This window comes from Centroberyx affinis, unplaced genomic scaffold, assembly GCF_046629955.1.
Source record: "Centroberyx affinis isolate AG114_WGS23_722 - 3 ecotype Tasmania unplaced genomic scaffold, CSIRO-AGI_Caff_v1 ptg003143l_1, whole genome shotgun sequence".
NCBI classification, from domain to species: domain Eukaryota; kingdom Metazoa; phylum Chordata; class Actinopteri; order Beryciformes; family Berycidae; genus Centroberyx; species Centroberyx affinis.
In genome coordinates, this window is record NW_027281203.1 from 126,190 (window position 1) to 145,568 (window position 19,379).

The 19,379-nt window shown below is 38.4% G+C and overlaps 1 protein-coding gene across 1 annotated transcript in view; it reads left to right on the forward strand.

The window, feature by feature from the left end:
- Positions 1-19,379, forward strand: part of LOC139659570 (protein eyes shut homolog) — a gene marked incomplete at its 3' end in the record, with an annotated part of 119,778 nt that overhangs the window by 67,541 nt on the left and 32,858 nt on the right. Inside the window, exons 5-10 of the mRNA XM_071537878.1 lie at positions 5,995-6,704; positions 8,177-8,293; positions 12,790-12,986; positions 13,825-13,952; positions 15,670-15,784; positions 17,120-17,279. Of these exons, the coding sequence (XP_071393979.1) occupies positions 5,995-6,704; positions 8,177-8,293; positions 12,790-12,986; positions 13,825-13,952; positions 15,670-15,784; positions 17,120-17,279 (1,427 nt within the window). The remainder of the gene's footprint in view (positions 1-5,994; positions 6,705-8,176; positions 8,294-12,789; positions 12,987-13,824; positions 13,953-15,669; positions 15,785-17,119; positions 17,280-19,379) is intronic.

Sequence of the window (19,379 nt, forward strand, 5' to 3'; positions counted from 1 at the left end):
AGAGCCCGGCTTGTATTGAGCTGCTCCTCCTGAGCACCTAATAAAGGAGAAACACCACAGACTATAGACAGTGGCTGGCGACTGATGATGTATTGCCTCAAACAAAAATGAGCAATTCATGTAGCTGAATCCAGGCTGGAGGAGCTGCGCTCCTGTTGGCTCTGGCCTAATTTAACCTATGGTTATACCTGCTTTGAGGTATTAGGGTCCTGGAAATAGCCCACAGTTAAAATTCATTCCTTGGGGTCGTAGAGAACCCAGAAAGAAATTTAGGTTAAATTTGGGTAGGTGAAAATAGACAAGGTAACAGGTAATGCCGCTTCCTGTGTGCTAGTAACCATTGTGTCTACTTGACAAAGATGTAGCCTACCAAAGTTCAAAGGAACGATATGCTTTATTTTTCATCATTACCAAGTAATTGCATGTTTGACGTAAGGGTCCTGAAATTGGAGTTAAAATTGGTTTACCCATTGGCCTCTATTACTACACTTAGAGCAGAGAAATTGATGTGGGGGCTGGTTTCAAGGCGTGCGGGGCCCAGACGCTCATCAGTGTTATAACTGATTAGTGATGATCCAGATAGCTACCCAGAGAGAACCAAGTGATCGGTCCGCCAGTGGCTGTGGGCAGCAGCCTGCTGGTGTTTTGCTAATCAGTTCTCCAGTGGCCCACCAGTGACATCAATGGCTCAGTGGCAGTGCTTTTCAGTGGTGTCCTGCTGGTGATACAATGTTGGAAAACAAACAGATTTTGTGGTAACTTTAACTGCAGGACATTTGAAGAAATGTTTCACATGATAAAACTAATGATAGAATAATGGTTTGTGTCCATCAAGTTCTGCACAAATTCAAAATTTTGAGATAAAATCTTCTTCATTTGTAATGGTGTGCAGTAATGCCTCTGGCACCCATTTGGAAAAGAAAAATGCAGCTTTGTAAAATGTAGCCAAGGTTGCAAATATAGTGCAAACTTTTCAAAATTGCATGTGGTCATACGGAACAATGCACCAATTGACAGTCAGAAATCCAATGCTTTTTGATCATTTATCATATCAGTAAGCAGAATTTATTAATAGAATATTCAATTAATCCAATATTGGGCATTTTGAACACTTCATGGACAGGGATTTTTACAGAGAACAATTGCATAATCACCTACATGTTCATGTAACTAGGCCAGCATAGTGTAGCCTAATGCCAGTGTAATGCCACGTGGGACAGCTCGGTCTGAATCTCCTAAGTTATTACATTATGCTGCCTCAAATAAACTTTTGTTTGTTTCTTTCAAATGGGAATTAGCAGATTATTTACATTTGATGCAAGTTAAGATGGAACATCCTAAGTAATGATTTGATTATTTATCTATGGAGAACTCTCCAGAAGGGCAAATAATTTTTTATCCTGTCCTATAGAACAATAAGACGTGAAAACACGATACAGGGCAGGAACAGGCGACACAGGACAGGACACAGTAGCCACCTAATGATACAAGACGCTAAGTTACAAAGGACAAGACACTGCACAGGACAGGCCACAAAATGATCTAACTAATATGTATTTGATGTTAGTTTGAGCACAGGGTGAGGTGTCAAATGCAATTTAACTGTCACTTGATAATCTGACCCTAGAATGAGTTTAAATCATCATTCACACATTCATAATTTATCATGTGGCTTGTTGCTGTCCCCAGGCCATTGGACTAACCTTATAGCTCGACCATGGTGCTATACAGAGCCAAAACATCAGTCTGTCACTATTTACATGGACCTTAAAGTATTAGCCTGAAAAATCACAAGTCAAATACTAATAATAGCATCACTTATCTAGTTCGAGATTGTGCATCCACACAAATCTTAAAAATGAATAAATCAGTCAGCTTGATTAATAACTTTATATTGACAGACTAGGTTACAAATAAATTGTGTCAAGGTGGACTGACAGAACTAAATTTCATTTTTACGAAAGCAGTGATTCCCTTCGAAGGATCCAGTTCTGCCCCTCATTATTCTGGCAGCCTGTTCATGTGACAATGCAATCTTGTTCTCATGTTTGGACAGCTGCTTGTTAGATTATGTTCATGTTGATGTTCATCTGTAGCACTGGAAGACAATACAAAGCAAAAGCTAAATTTTAGTCTAGCATGACGTGCTGAAAGTGACCTGCAGGCCCGCCAGTTTGATGTGATAAATTGGTGTGTCCTCCTGGTGTCTCTTTCAGTCATCAGTGTGGCAAGGGGGGATTTGCACGGCTCTATTGATCCATTGCCCTCAACACACACATGCGTGATTGTCACCCCATTATGTGAGTTGAACTGAGCTACCACAATGCAGACAGTTGTGAGAGACCATTAGTTGCCCTACAGTGGATATACTGCCTCCCTCCGAGCCTTGTGTCTGACCCCTTGGCCCTTATTACTTGGACCTATGTGGCCCTCAGTTTAATCCTGATGTTCTGAGTGATCATTACCTTGAAGGCACCTCAGTGTTTCAAGAAAACCTGTTTGGTCTGTTGAGTTAAATAGAGGCCAACAGCATGGGTTATTGTATTGTATTGTAGACTTAATATTACTGATATAATATTGATAAAATTAATTTGCACCACTGCACAAATAGGAATTATGAAAGCTGTTTAGGGTTATCCTCTATCTCTATCACTCTAGAATGTAGTAGTAATTAGTGATTAGAAATTAGCAATATAGCAGTAATTATTGAGAAAAAATGTAAGCCCCATCAGAGATGATAAGTAAAGTACAGTTTGTTTCTTTTTTAGGACTAAAAAATACATCAGCGTTAGACCCCCAGGTTAACCAAACAGACAACATCAATGGTTTCTGGACAGGCTATAGACCCATAATACCAGTATTTTATGTGTGTAAAGTGATTTGATTAAAATATTAGTTACTGGGCTTTGTCTGCTTGTTGTCATCTTGCTCCATTGCTGTGAGGAAAACAGAAAACACAATGGTATTCCTCCTTCCTGCATTTTTTCCTCTGGCATCAACCTATTTCACATGCTGCTTGGTGACGTTGCCACTTGCTGCCAAATGCCTGGTGAAATAAGAGGTTCTCTTTCTATTCTGTCTCTCTGCTCCGCCTTTTGATTACAGATCTGGGTTTGAGAGGGTCCTCTCTCTGTCCCATGTTCTTGTTATGGATGGTGGATGAGGTGAAAACAGATGTATATCAGTCCAGTACTCAGCTTGGTGAACTGATGTAGCTACCATAAAACTCCCAGTAAAGACCGGGCCTTTATTTACCTCAACAACAGTGAGCACCAGATCTTTATTAGAGACAGGCCATTATTTCTTTTGGCAGGTCCACAGTACCAGGTATGCCTAAAAGTGATTTTATCAGTATTCTGTAAAGAAATGTCTTGCTCAGATTTATACAATTGACATTTTAGGCCGGTAGCTGAAAAATATTACAGGTATAGGCAACTAATTTTAGGTAATAGGTCTACTGCCACTACCAATATCCTATTTATCCTGCATCAGTGCTGAAGTATGTAGGCAATTATTTCTTAAATGCTACACAGTCAAAACTAAATTAGTAGACTATAACAGAAAGATTGCTTCTCTCAAAAAAGTAATTCCATGTGCCATCTGGCTGAAAAAACGACCAAAACTGAATTCCTCTATCAATTTCAGGTTGGAGCAACAGTTCAAGTGCAGCAAGCGTGGAGGTTCAGGGTATCTGTAGGTTTCAGAAATGTAACACTTTTTAAGACCTTTTTATTGCTACCTGTAATTAAATTTAAAGCCAATTTATAAAAAACAAAACAAAAAAACACTGTCTGTTTCCGCAAAGTCTGTTTCCGATTGAACAGAGCTAATAAAAGAGTTATAAAACTATAAAGAAGCAGAATATGAAAAAGGACACCAGGAAATTAAATGTTAAGGCACATGAAGTCCAACTGTGTTTAGAAAAGCAGATGGGACGCAGATTGCACTATTAACCCTGTTCTGTTCAGTTTTTAATACTTTAAGGTTTCATAGCGCAGCATCCTCGGTCTTCTCCCATCGCGGGCTTATACACCGAGGTCAGGATAACTGTAGAAAAGGTATTGGTTATGTTTTAGGGCCAATTTGAATGTTAATTTTAAGAATGTATTATGTGATCGGATTTAGGTAATTGTGTGTGTGTGTGTGTGTGTGTGGGAAATGATACTGAAGGTTGAATATATGAGCAAAGGTATAGTAGGCTATTAGGTGCAGTATAGGTAAATGTATATTTTTGATACTGAAATATATTTTTCATATCTGAGTTGGACTGGAACTTAAAGATGATTGTTGAAAGAAAGTTGAATTTAGAGAAAATGTCACAATAAACTTTGTGCTTGAGCTGTTCACACTCATCACTTCAATGTTTCCTATTCCAGACTGTGTAGGATCTTGCTGCTGGCCCAGGTTCCCATCGGCCTGAGGCCACTGACATCAACAGATAAGAAAATTGGGACATTTCAAATAAATGTCATCTACATATCTGGAAAATTTCAGTATATTTTCAGTATCTTGAAAGTAGGTTGAAATGCACACCAGTGTAAGTAGTCTGTCGACTTCGTCAGGGTATGATCATCATACCCTGAAGTATACCCTGAGTATATTTTTAGTAACATTTCTCTAAATATATTCTGAAATATACAGTATGCAAAATATATTTTTTGCAGCATGGGCTAGCTCTGATGTAATTGAATTGTGTCTGATCCCAGTGAGCATGAGCAAACCTGTGAACTGCATCTTGACTTGATTTCTTATCAGTATGAAAGATGTATTTTTCTCAGACAGGCTGCAGGCAAAACTCTGACTGGAAACAAATCACTTAAATTCCAAACTACAATGTTGGTATTCCCCGGGGTAATAATTGATGCCCTGTATTTGAAATGCTGAGTAAATATTTTCTCCAGTCAGACTTTTCTGTAACCTGAGAATTCATAAATCATTTAATTTAACTGTGCGAATGACTGTATATAACAAGTGCTGAGATGAACATCCGTAACACTTCAATGATCTGCATTTTTTTAAGCATCTTGTATTTTTTTTTGTCAAAAATCAGGTGACAACTCTCTGATTCATCCTGTGAAATAGAATAGCCGTCCTCATTTCGTGTTAATGAAGTCTTCTGGGTTCCCACCAAGCCCTCATCACAATGCCTGCAATCTCATTCACTTTATCACTCCCCCTTGTGTTGATATCGGTGTTCCATGTTCAGCGCTTTATTACTTTATCGCCATGCAGTTATTCATATCAGTCCTTGTGAGCTGATCAAGGAGTGGAAATTTGCACTTGCAGGGAGTGATTCTCTACTTTGTTGTTTTATCTGGTGTACGGGTAAGAAAAGGGCCTAAGGGAAAAAGACAATGCTGTCTGCTTTAACTCATCTCAATGCCTGACACTGAGGTATCAGGCACCGGCAGGGGATAGAGAATATTTTATCTGACATTGTCACTCTCTGTATAAACCTAAGGGAGGCCGAGGCTGCTGTGACACACTCGGTGGTCAGCAGCACTGCATACGATTATGACAGCTTGAGTAGACTAGCTGGAGACAGCAGCCTCAGCGATACAGCCAGGAGTTTATGTGATACAATGAAACAAAATGCTCTTAGCAACAGTGTTGTCTCTCTCTCCATTTCTGTCTTCCCTCTCTGTCTCCCTTTTATGAACATTTTTAAGCTGTCACATTTATAAAATAGTATCCAGCAGACACCTTGGGTTGTTATACTTGTAGAAACTGCTATTTGCTGTTTGCAAAGCGCTAATTTAGCTTTTCTTTTTCCCCAGGTTTTTATTGACCATGGCATTCATCATTTGGACTTCTAGGACCCAGAAAAGTATCTCATGACTTGAAGTTCGATACTAACCCTTTACCTTGGCCATTTCTCAGATGACTCAAGCCGGGCTTAAAAGTCCCAGATTGATTTTGGATTAATCAGGAAGGGAGAAGAAACATGGAGAGATTATTATTTTGCTTGATTTCTGTTCTTGCTGTCAATGTGAGCTACATTGCCCACATAACACATTGCCAATCAATTTGCAACAGGCAAGCTTCACTTGAGTGGCAAGTTCAACAACAGACAGTTCAGCTGAAATGGACACTCATGGAAAACATCTGCGTGAACGTTGCCCAGTGTTGGGATTCTCAGGAGGGAGACGGGTCGAGCGGGCAACCTTTCAACTTCCCACAGATATGCCCCCTTCAGTTACAGCATGGAGACAAACTGTTGGTATCTGCTGATGAAACACTTCAGTCATATGGTATCAAACTCGTCAACGTGTCAAAAGAGAGCTTTGAAAGCTGTTCCGCAAACGGACAGTTAAAAGATCAGTTTCTTTTCCCGCACGATATAAACGAGAGGGAGCAAGTTGGACCGAAGTGGCTCGTCCCGGGTCATCATTACTTTATTGCTCTGCATGAGGGAGATACGCAGCTATGTAAGCTCGGTCTGAGGCTCAATGTGTCGGTGAGAATGCAACTTTGCCAGAGTTCTCCACTGCTCCGACTTTGTTCGGGGAATGGTATTTGTCAAACAGGCCTCTGGGAAGATGCATACCACTGTCAATGCCACCACCACTACTCCGGCAGGTTCTGTGAAAAGTTTGATGCTTGTTTGGATAACCCCTGTGAAAACAAAGGTGTTTGTTTGAGCAATGGATCCACAGATCCAAGCCACAGAACATATAAATGTTTGTGTCCTCCACATTTTACAGGTAAGGACAAAACCCCTTTGTTCCAAATGTTGTGCTCTCTGAATAACTGCTATTCTTTGAATTACAGCTATATCATAAGACACATCTACAAATTTTGCTGCACTCCATTTATTTTTTTTGTGTGCCTGTGTTGGACCCTGTAATCGCTATAAATCAGACAATATTTGGTTGTTTGAAGTTATGGCAGTCCATGAAAGCTTTTACATTTGCTGTTCTAAACACAAGCTCTCATATTGGTCTTTCCTGGGAAAAACCCTCTGGCGCACAGGAAGAGATGTGTTTTATGTTAATAGGTAATGCAGAACTTGTTGCAGTTAACATGTCTGCATTACAATTACTTCTAAGAGACATCTCATGCATGTGCTTACCACCATGTCTTAAGGATAAACATTTAATTTACTACACTGACAAATTTTGTCACGGAATTGCATGAGACTCGTCATTCAACTTGTGTATAGGTGGCAAACAAAAAGGCCAAACAAGTTTATTCAAAACAGATTAAACTGACAGCATAAACAAGCCTCACTGTATTTGTTTAACCTTTGGCAAATATCTGTTATAGCGAACAAGATATCAAATTCTGAGGCATCCATTTAGCAATTTCAGTGGACTTTGTGGAGGCAGCCACACCTCTTCACCTACACATCTTCCATTAAAATCATAAACGAACATCTTGTCGAGTATTAGCCCTTAGTTTTTCAATAGTGAGTTGAGGATGGAATATTGATTTGTGAGTGATAACAGCCACTGATAACTGACTTATTCTAAACATTAACGATTAATGACTAGTGAAATTTGAATAGTTTAGATTAGTAAGAACTGAAACAGAGACTAACAAATGACAATAAAATTATATTGTCCCATTGTATTCAGTGACAAAGCTGAATTTGTTAAATTTGCCACTGCTAACCAGTATTAAAGTTCCTTAATTATTAGTTTATATTCAATAGATAACTATGAAAAGTAGAAAAGTCCACAGTAAAAATAGTAAAAATGTTTGTAAAGCAAAAGAATCGTTAATTATAACTACTGAGGAATCACCATTTTTAATAGGGTACAAAATAAATATCCAAGACTGACTTTTAACAATCACAATAGTTATGTTTAAGATTAGTATGTTAAAACTTTTAATTGCTACTTTTAACTGACTTCCACAAATTGCTGAAAAACATGGGAATAGCGGCACGTCAAAATACTGTAAGGCTTTCTGATCATCTATTTATTGATGATCACATCAAGTCAATGCGTCTCGGCATAAGCTTCATCAGATCATTGCTCACAAGTGAGGCATACAGAATTGCTTGCTATAATACATTCTAAATTACTTGTTTCTTAATCATTTTACTTCCCGCATGTACTTCTGCCGCAGCATATATCTACAATTGATTACAAGTTTTTCTTTTGTTTTTCAGTTTGTTTTTCAGTTTGAAATTAAAAGTAGCAGTACTCTGTGCATTCACCATTTGTTTTAGGGGTTAACTGCTCTGATGTCATTGGGAAAGAAAACTGCGACAGAGTTTGTCCGAATGGGACATGTGTTCAAGTGTCGCCTGCCTCCTACAGATGCGTCTGTGACACAGGATACTCTGGTAAGCAACTCTGTTATTTGGCTGGTTGCACAGTAGGTGTAATAGAGATGGATAGTCCCTATCACTACGAAACCTGCTGTGAGAGCGAAAACCGAATCTTTGAAGCTTCCCATACAGGCTTGACCCCTGATAGTCAAATCACATCACACAACTACTCACTTTTTCATGAGATACTATATACTATAGGCACTGTAAAATATTATGCAGCATCCCAGCTCCATATGCAGTGTGATGTCAGTTGCCCTGAGGGGGCTGCTATCTTTAAAGGTCAAAGTTGGCAGCTTTAAAAACCATATATCTTTAAAAGACCACCATTTCTTTATGTGCTTGAAACCTGGTCCAACTATTTGTTGTTATATTTGTCATTATAATTTGTGGAATGCTCTCTTCAAATCACTTGGTTTGAAACCTGGTGTTATGTTCAGTCACATACAGTCGTAAAAGCCTAGGGAGTGCTGGCTAACTGAGCGTGTCTCAGCTGTGTAAAATAAAGGTTTACAGCAAACAATTACACTGTGAACTACAGTATATTTTTTCTGCCACGCGCATTAAATCAGAAGTTGCTTATTAGGGAACTTTCTAAAAGTTTTTGCCTGCAAGAAAAAAGGAAGTCATTGCTAAAGCACAAGAACATACGGGTTTTTCCAATATTTTCACTCTGTCTAAGAAGAAGGAGCAGAAAACTGGGCAAAAATCTGTCCGAGAGTGTGGCTACCATGATTAATTCTGTCGAGAATCCACAGTACCGCAAAAATATACGTCACATAAATTAATTTCCTTCACATGTTCAGTGTGCAAACTCCTCTCTCCATGAATGATTTCAAACAGGGAATCAGTCAGCATAACCACAACCGACATTATCAAGCCAGTTATGCGTTTCACAATTTTCCTAGGCAGCCAAACTGTATGTTTCCTTCACTGTGATTGAGATTGGAGCAGAAGGCTCTTGTAAGGGCACTGGAGAGTCCTTGTGAGCTGGTAAGTTTGTTTATGAGACATTACTGCTTCACCCTTTAGTTAGGTAATGAGTCTCATTTCCTCCAGTAGCATACAGTTAGGTTAATGGGTATCACCCACAAATGGGTTACAGGACCTGCGTTCTCTCCCAGTTGCCCTGGATAACACTGTCGGCTGTACAAACAAGCCTGCAATGAACTTTCTTGAGTAAAAACTCCAGGTGGCTTTCCACATTGATTCATTGTTTTGTTTTGAGCACAATTTGTCCTGGCAACATTCTTGAAGTGTCATAGCTTTGCCTGTAGAGTCCAACCCAGGCTTTCAGCTTATTATTTGGGTGATGTACTCTCAAGGTTACTTCCAGCACTTGCTGGCATTCCTTTTGGCTCAGTAAGCCAATTAGAAAAAGGAAAATGTCTGAGATCTTTATTTTCATTATTATTACTGATAAAACACAATACACTGCTTGACAAAATGCTGTTTTGTAAAAATGCATGGAATTCTGAACCCAAACCCTCATAGACCATCTAACCCTCAGCTGGGAAAATTAATATGCTGAGTCTTTTTTCTTACCCAGTAAATAACTGGACCACTCACAGGTTGAACAATTGGTAAAATAAAAAAAATTGAGCCATTGTAAAACTGTTTGCCACTATCATGTTTGAAGTGGCTAATTAATATAATTCATAGCAGAAAAAAGTCTGACAGTTGCATGTGCCCTGTTATACTGTAGCGATTATCTGTTTAGCTTTAATTGTTTCTCCTGATTCAGGTAAGCAGACTCCATTGGGTGCTTTCGCATTGTCATGGTGTCCTGCTGTCCCATCAGCTTCTTGGGAGTTCTGTGGAGCTTGTGCTTCCTCTACCTCCCCTCTGCAGTTGCCTCATTAATCAACTGGAAGTTAGTGGCTGCTCCAGCGCTGGCTGCCCTCATAGGCCAAAGTCTATGCGCACAGAATAATGAGCCAAACTCATGGGACGTTTCAAATGAGATTTTCTTTTGATTTGACTCTCCTGCGCAGTACCTCTAGGGTATTTGTTGCAAGGTATTACCTTCTTTATAGGCCCATTTCCATTTGGTGTAAGGTGTTAATTGTTTCTGTAATGTAGTTGATAGCAATATCAAATTTTGAAAGCGTAATTTGGACACTATATGTAATCATCACTCCTGTTAAACAACAGACAGTGTTATTTCTTTATTAATTACCACAGTTTATAATCACAGGCAGTTTTTGAAATGAATAGATTTGTGATAAACATAAAATCTTGCACAAATATGAACCCCTTTGCACTCTTAACAAAATAAATAGCTATATTACTACCCCATTCTAATCCAGACTTTTCACAGATTTAGAGATTCATCATCATTGATTCTGTGCCTATATGAGAAAGACAGAAATGTTTCTAAAGATAATTTGTATTGCTGTAACTTTTAGTGGACAAGTTATGAAAACTCAATTTCTAGTGGAAAATGAGGCAAAAGCAAGCCCTGAAGGTGTACACAGTAAGATTGATGCCCACAGAGGAGGCTATGAGGAGCCTCTGGGACATGAGCACTTGTATCAGCAGGGGGATTAAGGAAAATATGCAAAGAAAGAGTCACTGGAAAGATAAATGTGTAGGCACCTTCTGAAGAACACAAAAATGAAAACCCTCACCAGGGAATAACATCAAATTTTATTCACCTTGAACCTGCAGTGAATTCATTCTAATTTTATCCTTTGCATACAATGTCACCATGGCATTACCCTGTCTGGGGTAAGTTGGTGCTGCTGCTGGTGGGCGTGGTGGTGAAGGGGGTGGATTGAGTTGGCCAAATAATTATTTTATCTTGGAAAGTGCTTATGAAAGAGGTACAAAAAACTGGATTTTTCAAAGTACAGCAGTCCTGAGTGATCACTTACTTTAGAGTTTAGAGAAAATCCATGTTGAGACATATGACTCTGTACATGCTTAAAATATCAAACAGATGGGAGAAGAAATCCCTTATTCATGTATTATCTGTCTGTACAGTTAATATGTTAACAGTTAAATGATTTATCCTTTCAGGGATAAAGTACTTCATCAAATAGCATACTATATTAATTGACATGATCAACAAATGCTCTTAATTGTTGAGAACTACAGTATGTTTCAAAAGTAAGTGTATAACTGTTAATAACTGTAAAAAAAAAACAAAGCTCTGTAACTTTTGTCATTTTTAACTTACGTAGTCATTTTAACGAAGCAATTTAACATAAAATTATAGTCCATGAATAATAGGTGTACATGGAAACAGCACAATATGAAATAATACTGTGAGTAGTATCTAAAAAATGTATACTTACTTTTGAAACAGCCGGCATGCTGCACACAGATGTTGAAATGGTATATGGTGCGATATCCTTGCTGTAGCCTCATACAGATGCATGTGGAGAGTTAGGACTAAGCAGGAAAATCACAAGCAGTGTACACACTCACTCCCTGCTGTTAGGCTCCAATCAAAACTTATGTATTTTAGGTTGTGGGAGAACAAAACCTAACTATGTACAGTATTATGTATTCTTGTCAGCCTTTCATAACGTTTGCCATGTTAACCATTACACATTTGGCTTTCAAAGTGAAGAGAGTTAAGAATTCCAATGCATTTTTAATACAAATGGCCAATAAACTAAAGTAACTAAGAATTATTAATGTTGAATTAATAATGCTAACAGGCATTAAAAGGGAATGGTAGCAAGGCTGCATTGACAGTTAGCTGTGCCTGACAAGTAATTGGGTGTCCAGTGTGAATCTATTTAGATGCTACACACTCGTGAATTAAATGTGGATTTTCTTTTTTTAGTACAGTGCCAAGAAGAAAAGTATCTATAATCTCAACAATATTTAGCTGTCTTTTTCATGCCATATATATATACATATAAGTGTATATGTCATATGCATGCCGTATACCCCCCATAACAAAATTTCCATATTCTGGATAAAATCGTTGGTCTTAAATGGTTTTCAGCTGGCTTGGCTTGTTCAGTGTGACAGCATCTGAAATGGGCAATTAAGTTCTACTACATACCATCAATCAGACCAAGATAAAATTCTGACTACAATGACAGTATGTACACAGTAATGTAATTCTTGCTTTTCATTTGATTGTGAGAATAATATTTACTTAAGCCTTTTACAGGCATAGCAACAAACAATGTTCGTGTATATAGCCCCATTCTATGCAATCTTGCGTACGCAGATTATTGATTAAATACATCAATCACCCCTTCCAGTTATTTCTTTCTTGGCATAAATTGCGGTCATATTGCCCTGATGCTATTTCACACTGCTCACATGCTATTTTTCCACAAGTTAGCCACTGCTGCAACATGAAGAAGTGTTTAAGTAAAGACAGTCGGTGTAAACACTAACAGCTTTACACATTGTGTCGGGCAGGTGTCACAAATCATGAAAACCCCACTCGACAGGCTGTTACAGATTCTAGTTTATACATGTGCAAACAACATTCCAATAATCTGACTAAAATTGCGGTAATGTTTTAATCATGTATTTTGTAGGCCCACCGTGTGAGAAGAGGAAAGCCCCTTGCGATCCAAATCCATGCAGAAACGGTGGCATATGTGAAGCGAGCACCAGAGGATTTGTTTGTCATTGTCCAGAAGGATTCAGGGGCTTCAACTGTGACTCGAGGTTCGATGTCAACTGCATGTCATACGCATGTCAGGAGGAACAGATGTGTTCTGCAGGGGAACATGTGAGCACTTCATTTCATATTATTTGTTATTTTGCCTCGGAGGGGAAATAAACAAGACGTGGCACGTAAAAATTAACATCTTTAAACAAGATCAAATGGTGTCATTTTGAAGGCTGCAACAATTAATATTTCCTCCTGAGCTGGGGGAGAGGGGGTGTTTGCTTCCTCCAGCGTTTTGATTGAATGACCCACTGCATATTTAAGTGCCAGTTTGAAATGGCTCTCATAAAAAGCTTTTTCTAATTTGATGCCTGCCGCAATTTTCACCTTTCACTGAAAATGTTATTGTGGTCATACATTTTTTAAAGCCAGTAGTGTTTCTAATGTGCTAGAGGATACACAAGAGGAAATAAAATAATGGGCTAATTGTCTTTTCTGACCTTCATTTTCTTCATTACAGCGTTTGCAATGTGGGCTAAACATTTGCACAATCCACCTAAGAATACCAGTAAATGGAACATATATCAAAATGATCTGCATGACATTGATATTTTTCTTTGAGCTCACTATGAAAATTAAAATAAATGTTACTTTGTATCACAGAAACTCAAGTATTCTCAGCATTTATCATTACCCTCTCATAATGGACATAAAATTTTATTTTCAGATATATAATTGTCGAGATCAGTAATGAATCGTACGGCGAGCAAATCCAAACTATCGCTATTTTCGACCATTTACGTTGCTCTGTGTCATTGTGCTACAGTATGCGGTTCTTTATGTCGTGGGCTTTTATTGATTATGTTCGTACAGTTAGCGATCTCATATAGCTTTGTGTAATCTAGCCTTGTTTTCTCAAGCTGACAGCTGACCTGGTTTGTTTTGCCTCTGTGTGCAGGCCTCTGAGTGTACCTGTGCAGATGGTAATACGGTCCCAGCATGCAGGAGGCAGCAGAGCCTGTGCAGCCCATCACCATGTCTCAACAATGCCAGCTGCGTATCCAAGGGAGATGATTATGCCTGCAGGTGAAACACATATAGGGATCTAATAGAGGCCACTCTCCCGGTCCCCTTTCAAAAGATGATTGGGATGTTATGTGAAAATCTCCCCCCTTAAGATTTAATGAAAATGGAACACTTTTTTTCTCCACTTTTAATGTGATCAGGATTTACATTGTACTTAAAACAATATCACTGGTTGATTTCAGTCAGCAAATAACATTTGGTTGTTTGTTAATCAACCTGCATACACTCATGCCACAATGGAATTCACAGAGCTAAAATAGTATGATCAGCAGTAAAACTGTGGCAAAAATAGCAAACATATTCCAAACTTTTTAGTTTTGCTGGCTAAAATATCTGTCTTACAATAGTTTATTTCCATATGTTTGCCTATATTTTATTTGCAATATCATGTTGTTGTGCAACTGGATATGAGACATTACATGACATTAAATGATAATTTACTGTTTCTCAACATCAAGGATGAGCAGTTTGCTGAAACTGCAGGCAATATAAAAATATGGTGTCATATTTAATGATGCATTTTCAGAAATTATACCATTACCACTTACAGTATATACAATAGTTATGCATTACAACATAACCTGTGTCCAAATAATTAAAATGATTTGTTTTAACCAGCTTGGATTAACAAATCAACTCAACTTGACTTGCCTTGACTTATCAAAGTCAATGAACAGTTTCTCTTCATCGGTTTGGATGATTCTTCCTGATAACTGGTTCTGTGCATGCCTGTCCATTGTTGTTAATGTATGGCACAGGCTCCACTCCAAACCAGCCTCTTGCTACATTTCAGTCTGTCTTTGATGTTCTCCAGATATCTCTCATCGTTCTTAAGCTTGTTTTTAACCCAAAGCAAAATATGTTATTCACTAGGTCTGTCACTACAAACAACGCTAATCTTTGTATCCATACTCAAAATAACTAAATTGAACTTGTACAATCATACAAATACCTTGGAATATTGCTAGATGATAAATTATCAGCCAACACCCATGAGGAACACCTTGCTAAAACACTGAGGATAAAAATGGATTTTGCACTCACCATTGGGATTTATATGAAAAGTTGACTGGTCTACTCTAACAATGCGAAGGGAAAAACATTGCATTATGTATATCTATATGGCTCTACTTTTGAGGTTAACCTCTACCTCACAGCTCTAATGTCTTTCTAATCCAGTTATTATGGCACCAGATCACGGGTCTGGTTAGTTTTAAATACTCTACACATAACTTGGTAGGTTTCTGCTACTCTGCTCCTTATACTTTCAGTAGGGAAATTTCTTATTCCCTTCAGTCATATCTCACATTTTCTATCTGTTTTTTTTATTATTATTTTCAGGTCTTTCTTGAAAAAGAGATTTAGATCTCAGTGAGACTACCTGATTAAATAAAGGATAATTGAAAAATAAATGAAACAAATTGGTGCATTTTACCATAGTAGACAGTACAATGAGAAGCAGAAGAGTTAAATTGCAGGAAAGTATTTAAAAGGCAATTTAACCTTCTTTTCTGTGATTGATAACTTGACACTATGTAGGTAATCCAACCTGGTCAAAACAAATGCACACACTGTTTGACCCAGGTCTGTATCACACACAGTTAGTGTAGAATACAAAATTATAACTGTATCTTATAAAAGAAAAAACAAGTATGGCTTATTAGTGCTTAAGGCTCAAGGTGAATTGATTTTGATGACACTAACCCCCTCTCAACAGATGTCTGAGAGGGTTTTCCGGGAAGAATTGTGAAGAAATAATTGACTACTGCAGGCTGCTCAATATCAACTGTCTAAATGAGGGATTGTGCTTGAGTGTAATTGGCGGATATACGGTAAGTAATCCAATAGTTCAGGCTTAATGAAATACTCGGAAACAAAAAAAAAAATGACTCATGCAGTACCTTACTGGATGGTATGAGCAGAAAGTGACACCAAAGCAGACCGCTGCTAGGTACAGTTTATCAAATCATCTTTTGTTTCAACACTGAGCATGTTTTGAATCTTTGAATCTCTTCACTTTTTGTTGCAATGGTTTCATTTTTATTGTAGTCGACTGATAAAGATGATTGACGCTGGTTAAGATAAAAACATCATAATAAGATTTGTAACTTGATTATTTGGATTTGATAGCTGCTTTACCCAGTGCACCAACAAGAACAAGATATATGTATGACATAGTGCATAATAATGATATGTGATAAAACAGCAGCAAGCCTCATCACTTTATTGATTACATATCGTGACTATATTTAAATTTCATCTATTCTCTCCATGATTTATGCATGTCGTTTTTTGTTCTACCTTTCAATATTCAGCTGTGAAGCACTTTGTCATGTGAGCTCTTTGAATGATGTGTTGATTAGTAAATTGTATTGGCTTGTTTACTGACAAATACTTCACATTGGCAGTAATTGAATGATGATTTTGATTTGTCTTTGAATCCAATATTGAACATATAATAGAGAAAAGATTATTAATGCCAGTAGCTATTATGGTAGATACAGAATACTTGTGGTGTTTTTAACATACAGTAAATGCTGCGTGGTACAGCATAAAAGCTCTTTAATGTACACATGCATCAGACAAGTAGTCAGTAATTGGGGGGGAAAAAAGCAACAAAAAAAAGAATTAAAAAAACCCCATCATTGGTAGAATATGTCTTCAGACAGCAATAATCCAATTCCAGCCCATTAATCATTGTGAGGATGTGGACGCGTTGCTCAGACAGACAGGTTCTGGTCTAATTTGCCTCTCTATTGCTCTGTCCCTTCAAACCTCTGTGTTCTTACACAACACCTGACACTGCTCTCTAATGCCCCATATTCTCCATCAGTCTTGTTCCATTAGACCACTGAGAGTGTGCTTGCTCTAAAATCTACTTTTAGTTGCTTTGTGTGGGTGTGTCTCCAACCAGTGTCAGGCATAATCAAAATATTGTTTCTCACTGCAAATGGACTGCATTTCCTTGTGATTTTTTTGATCTGGTTCTCCTCAGGAAATGAGGAATGGTTGGCAGGTTGTTCATGCAATGCCCTCTGTCAGAATAGAACTAGAGTTCAAAAACAGCAGATACTGTAGGTAGATATGATCAATTAAGTTGGTAGAGGCTGATTATTTAATGTATACTGTACTGCTGATTAGATGAATATGGTACATGTTCCTTGCAGTGTGTCTGTGCCCCTGGATGGATAGGAGAATTCTGCCAATATGTAGGCGATGCCTGCTTGATGCACCCAAACCGCTGTTTGAATGGAGCCACATGCATTACAACAAGTCAGCCATCATCTCCTCCACAGTACGTCTGCATCTGCCCACTCGGCTTCACAGGTGAGACAACTTTGGTTTATTTTTTGTACTAAAGTGCACTGTACAGCAATTTAGGTGTGAAGCACAGCATACAACACAGGTGGTGGTGATGGCAGCAATTTTTTGAATCTTTACAATACTTTCGAGACAGCTTTCATGTTGAGGGGAAGCCATAATGAATATGGCTGTTCATGGCCATTCCATTTTTGTTACACATATTTGACATTTCCCTATGACAAATTACACATTTATCTATTTTGTCCTCTTTAGGTTTCAAGGCAGATGGCATAAACTGCATTACTAAGTCATGAGAAAAAAGCCACTCTTCTCTGTGGTACATTCAGTCAAAATTGCATATATTGCATACTGCAAGGATAAGAACTATTCACATTATAAATCACACAACTACGAGAGATTATATCTGGGTCCAGCCAAACGCCTTTTGAAATATATTGAGTAATTTGCTCACGGGGTCAGCAGGGTGGCAGGGTGGTGACAAGGGAGACTGCTGTTCAACCGGCAGACTTGGGTTCAAGCCCCTGTGTCAGCAAGCATCGGCTCTGCTGAAGTGAATCCCTACCAGCTCCAGGGCTGCTGCTCTGTAACTGACCCTGACCTCTGACCTCCCTGTGGAGGGGGCAAGCAGAAACAGAATTTCTCTACAGAGGTCAATAACATATCACTTTATTATCATTATTATTATTACTATCACTGTATTTCTGCATGTGCAAGCTCAAGAAAGAGTGAAACTGATGCAGCCTGTTGTCAAAACACGCTCACTCCAGTGTTTTTGTTGTTGCTGTAAAGATTAAAAGTGTAAATCTATTGGAATGTGCCTGAAGCTTTTCAGTGCGGTAGAAGACTTTTCTCTTTGTATGTTTTTTGATTATTACTGTTTTCATCAGCACCTGAAAAGAACACTGCGTTACTCCAGGCACCAACAATAAAGGACAGGAGAATTGAAAACTAACTTTTTCAGGCCAAAGATTTTGTCTTAACCCAGCCACAGGTTTTAAGCAAAGGACAAGTATCTTGATGAAGTGATTTTTAACCTTCATGCATATTTACCAGCAGCATTGCCTGGCTGATGTTTCATAGGCCTACTGCAGCATGCATTCGACCCAACTACTGCCAAACCGCTTCCTAATTAGCTGCCAGCTTCGAACATGGGTAAAACTTGTTTAGCTATCAATGACAACTGTTCTAAAAATATGGGAACAAGGGAGAAACACAAAAACAAAACGGGGGTATTACAGAATATGGGAGTTAAAAAAAGAGAAAGACATGCCTTTATATGGGGAGAAATTCAGCTGGCTGACACGACATACCACACTTCTCAGCTCTCTAATCAAATACAAAGGCACACATTCATCATTAACATTGATAACATATATTAAAGAAGGCTGAACAGGTTGCATAGAAGTCAAAGTCAGGAGTATTTTCTATAAGTGGCACCCTAGCATCATTGCTTCATGACCTGCCTGGCTAAAGTCTGCAATAGAAATTCACCAAAACCATTAAATCTATGCTTGGCCAGCCAAGCTGCTTGGTAGGAGCTAACAGGGAGTGTGATATGGTAAATTCTTCTTATACCACTGTGATTAAGTTACAAGCATGAATCCTAGGCGAGTGCTGTAGCTTATCACAACTGTGCCATTTTTCTCTATAATGTAAGACCATTAGTGCTTTCAGAACAGTTAAATCTACTCAGGCATTATGGTGAACCAAGAGGAATTACACGTGTCATGTTAGTGTCACATCACGGGTACCTCATCACTTTGCAACTTTAATATCACAGGCACCTCATCAATATAATACACTAATCGAATGCCTAAATTCACTAGACGTTAGTTGACAGAAAAGGCAGCATGACACAAGACAGATTATTGCTGAACGTTGTATTGGCTGTATAATAGCTGTGGTGGTACCATAGCACAGTCCCTCTCTCCGTTCTATTGCTTAAACAACCAGTGAATGTGAAAGTGTTTTTCCCCAGTGCGGTCAGCTTTTGGCCTAGCGTATTTCCCCATCTAGTCTTAAGTCCTGACACACTCACCTGTCAGTCAGATAAGCCCTTACATAGCACTACATGAACAAGGATTTTTTTTTCATTCTGTTCAA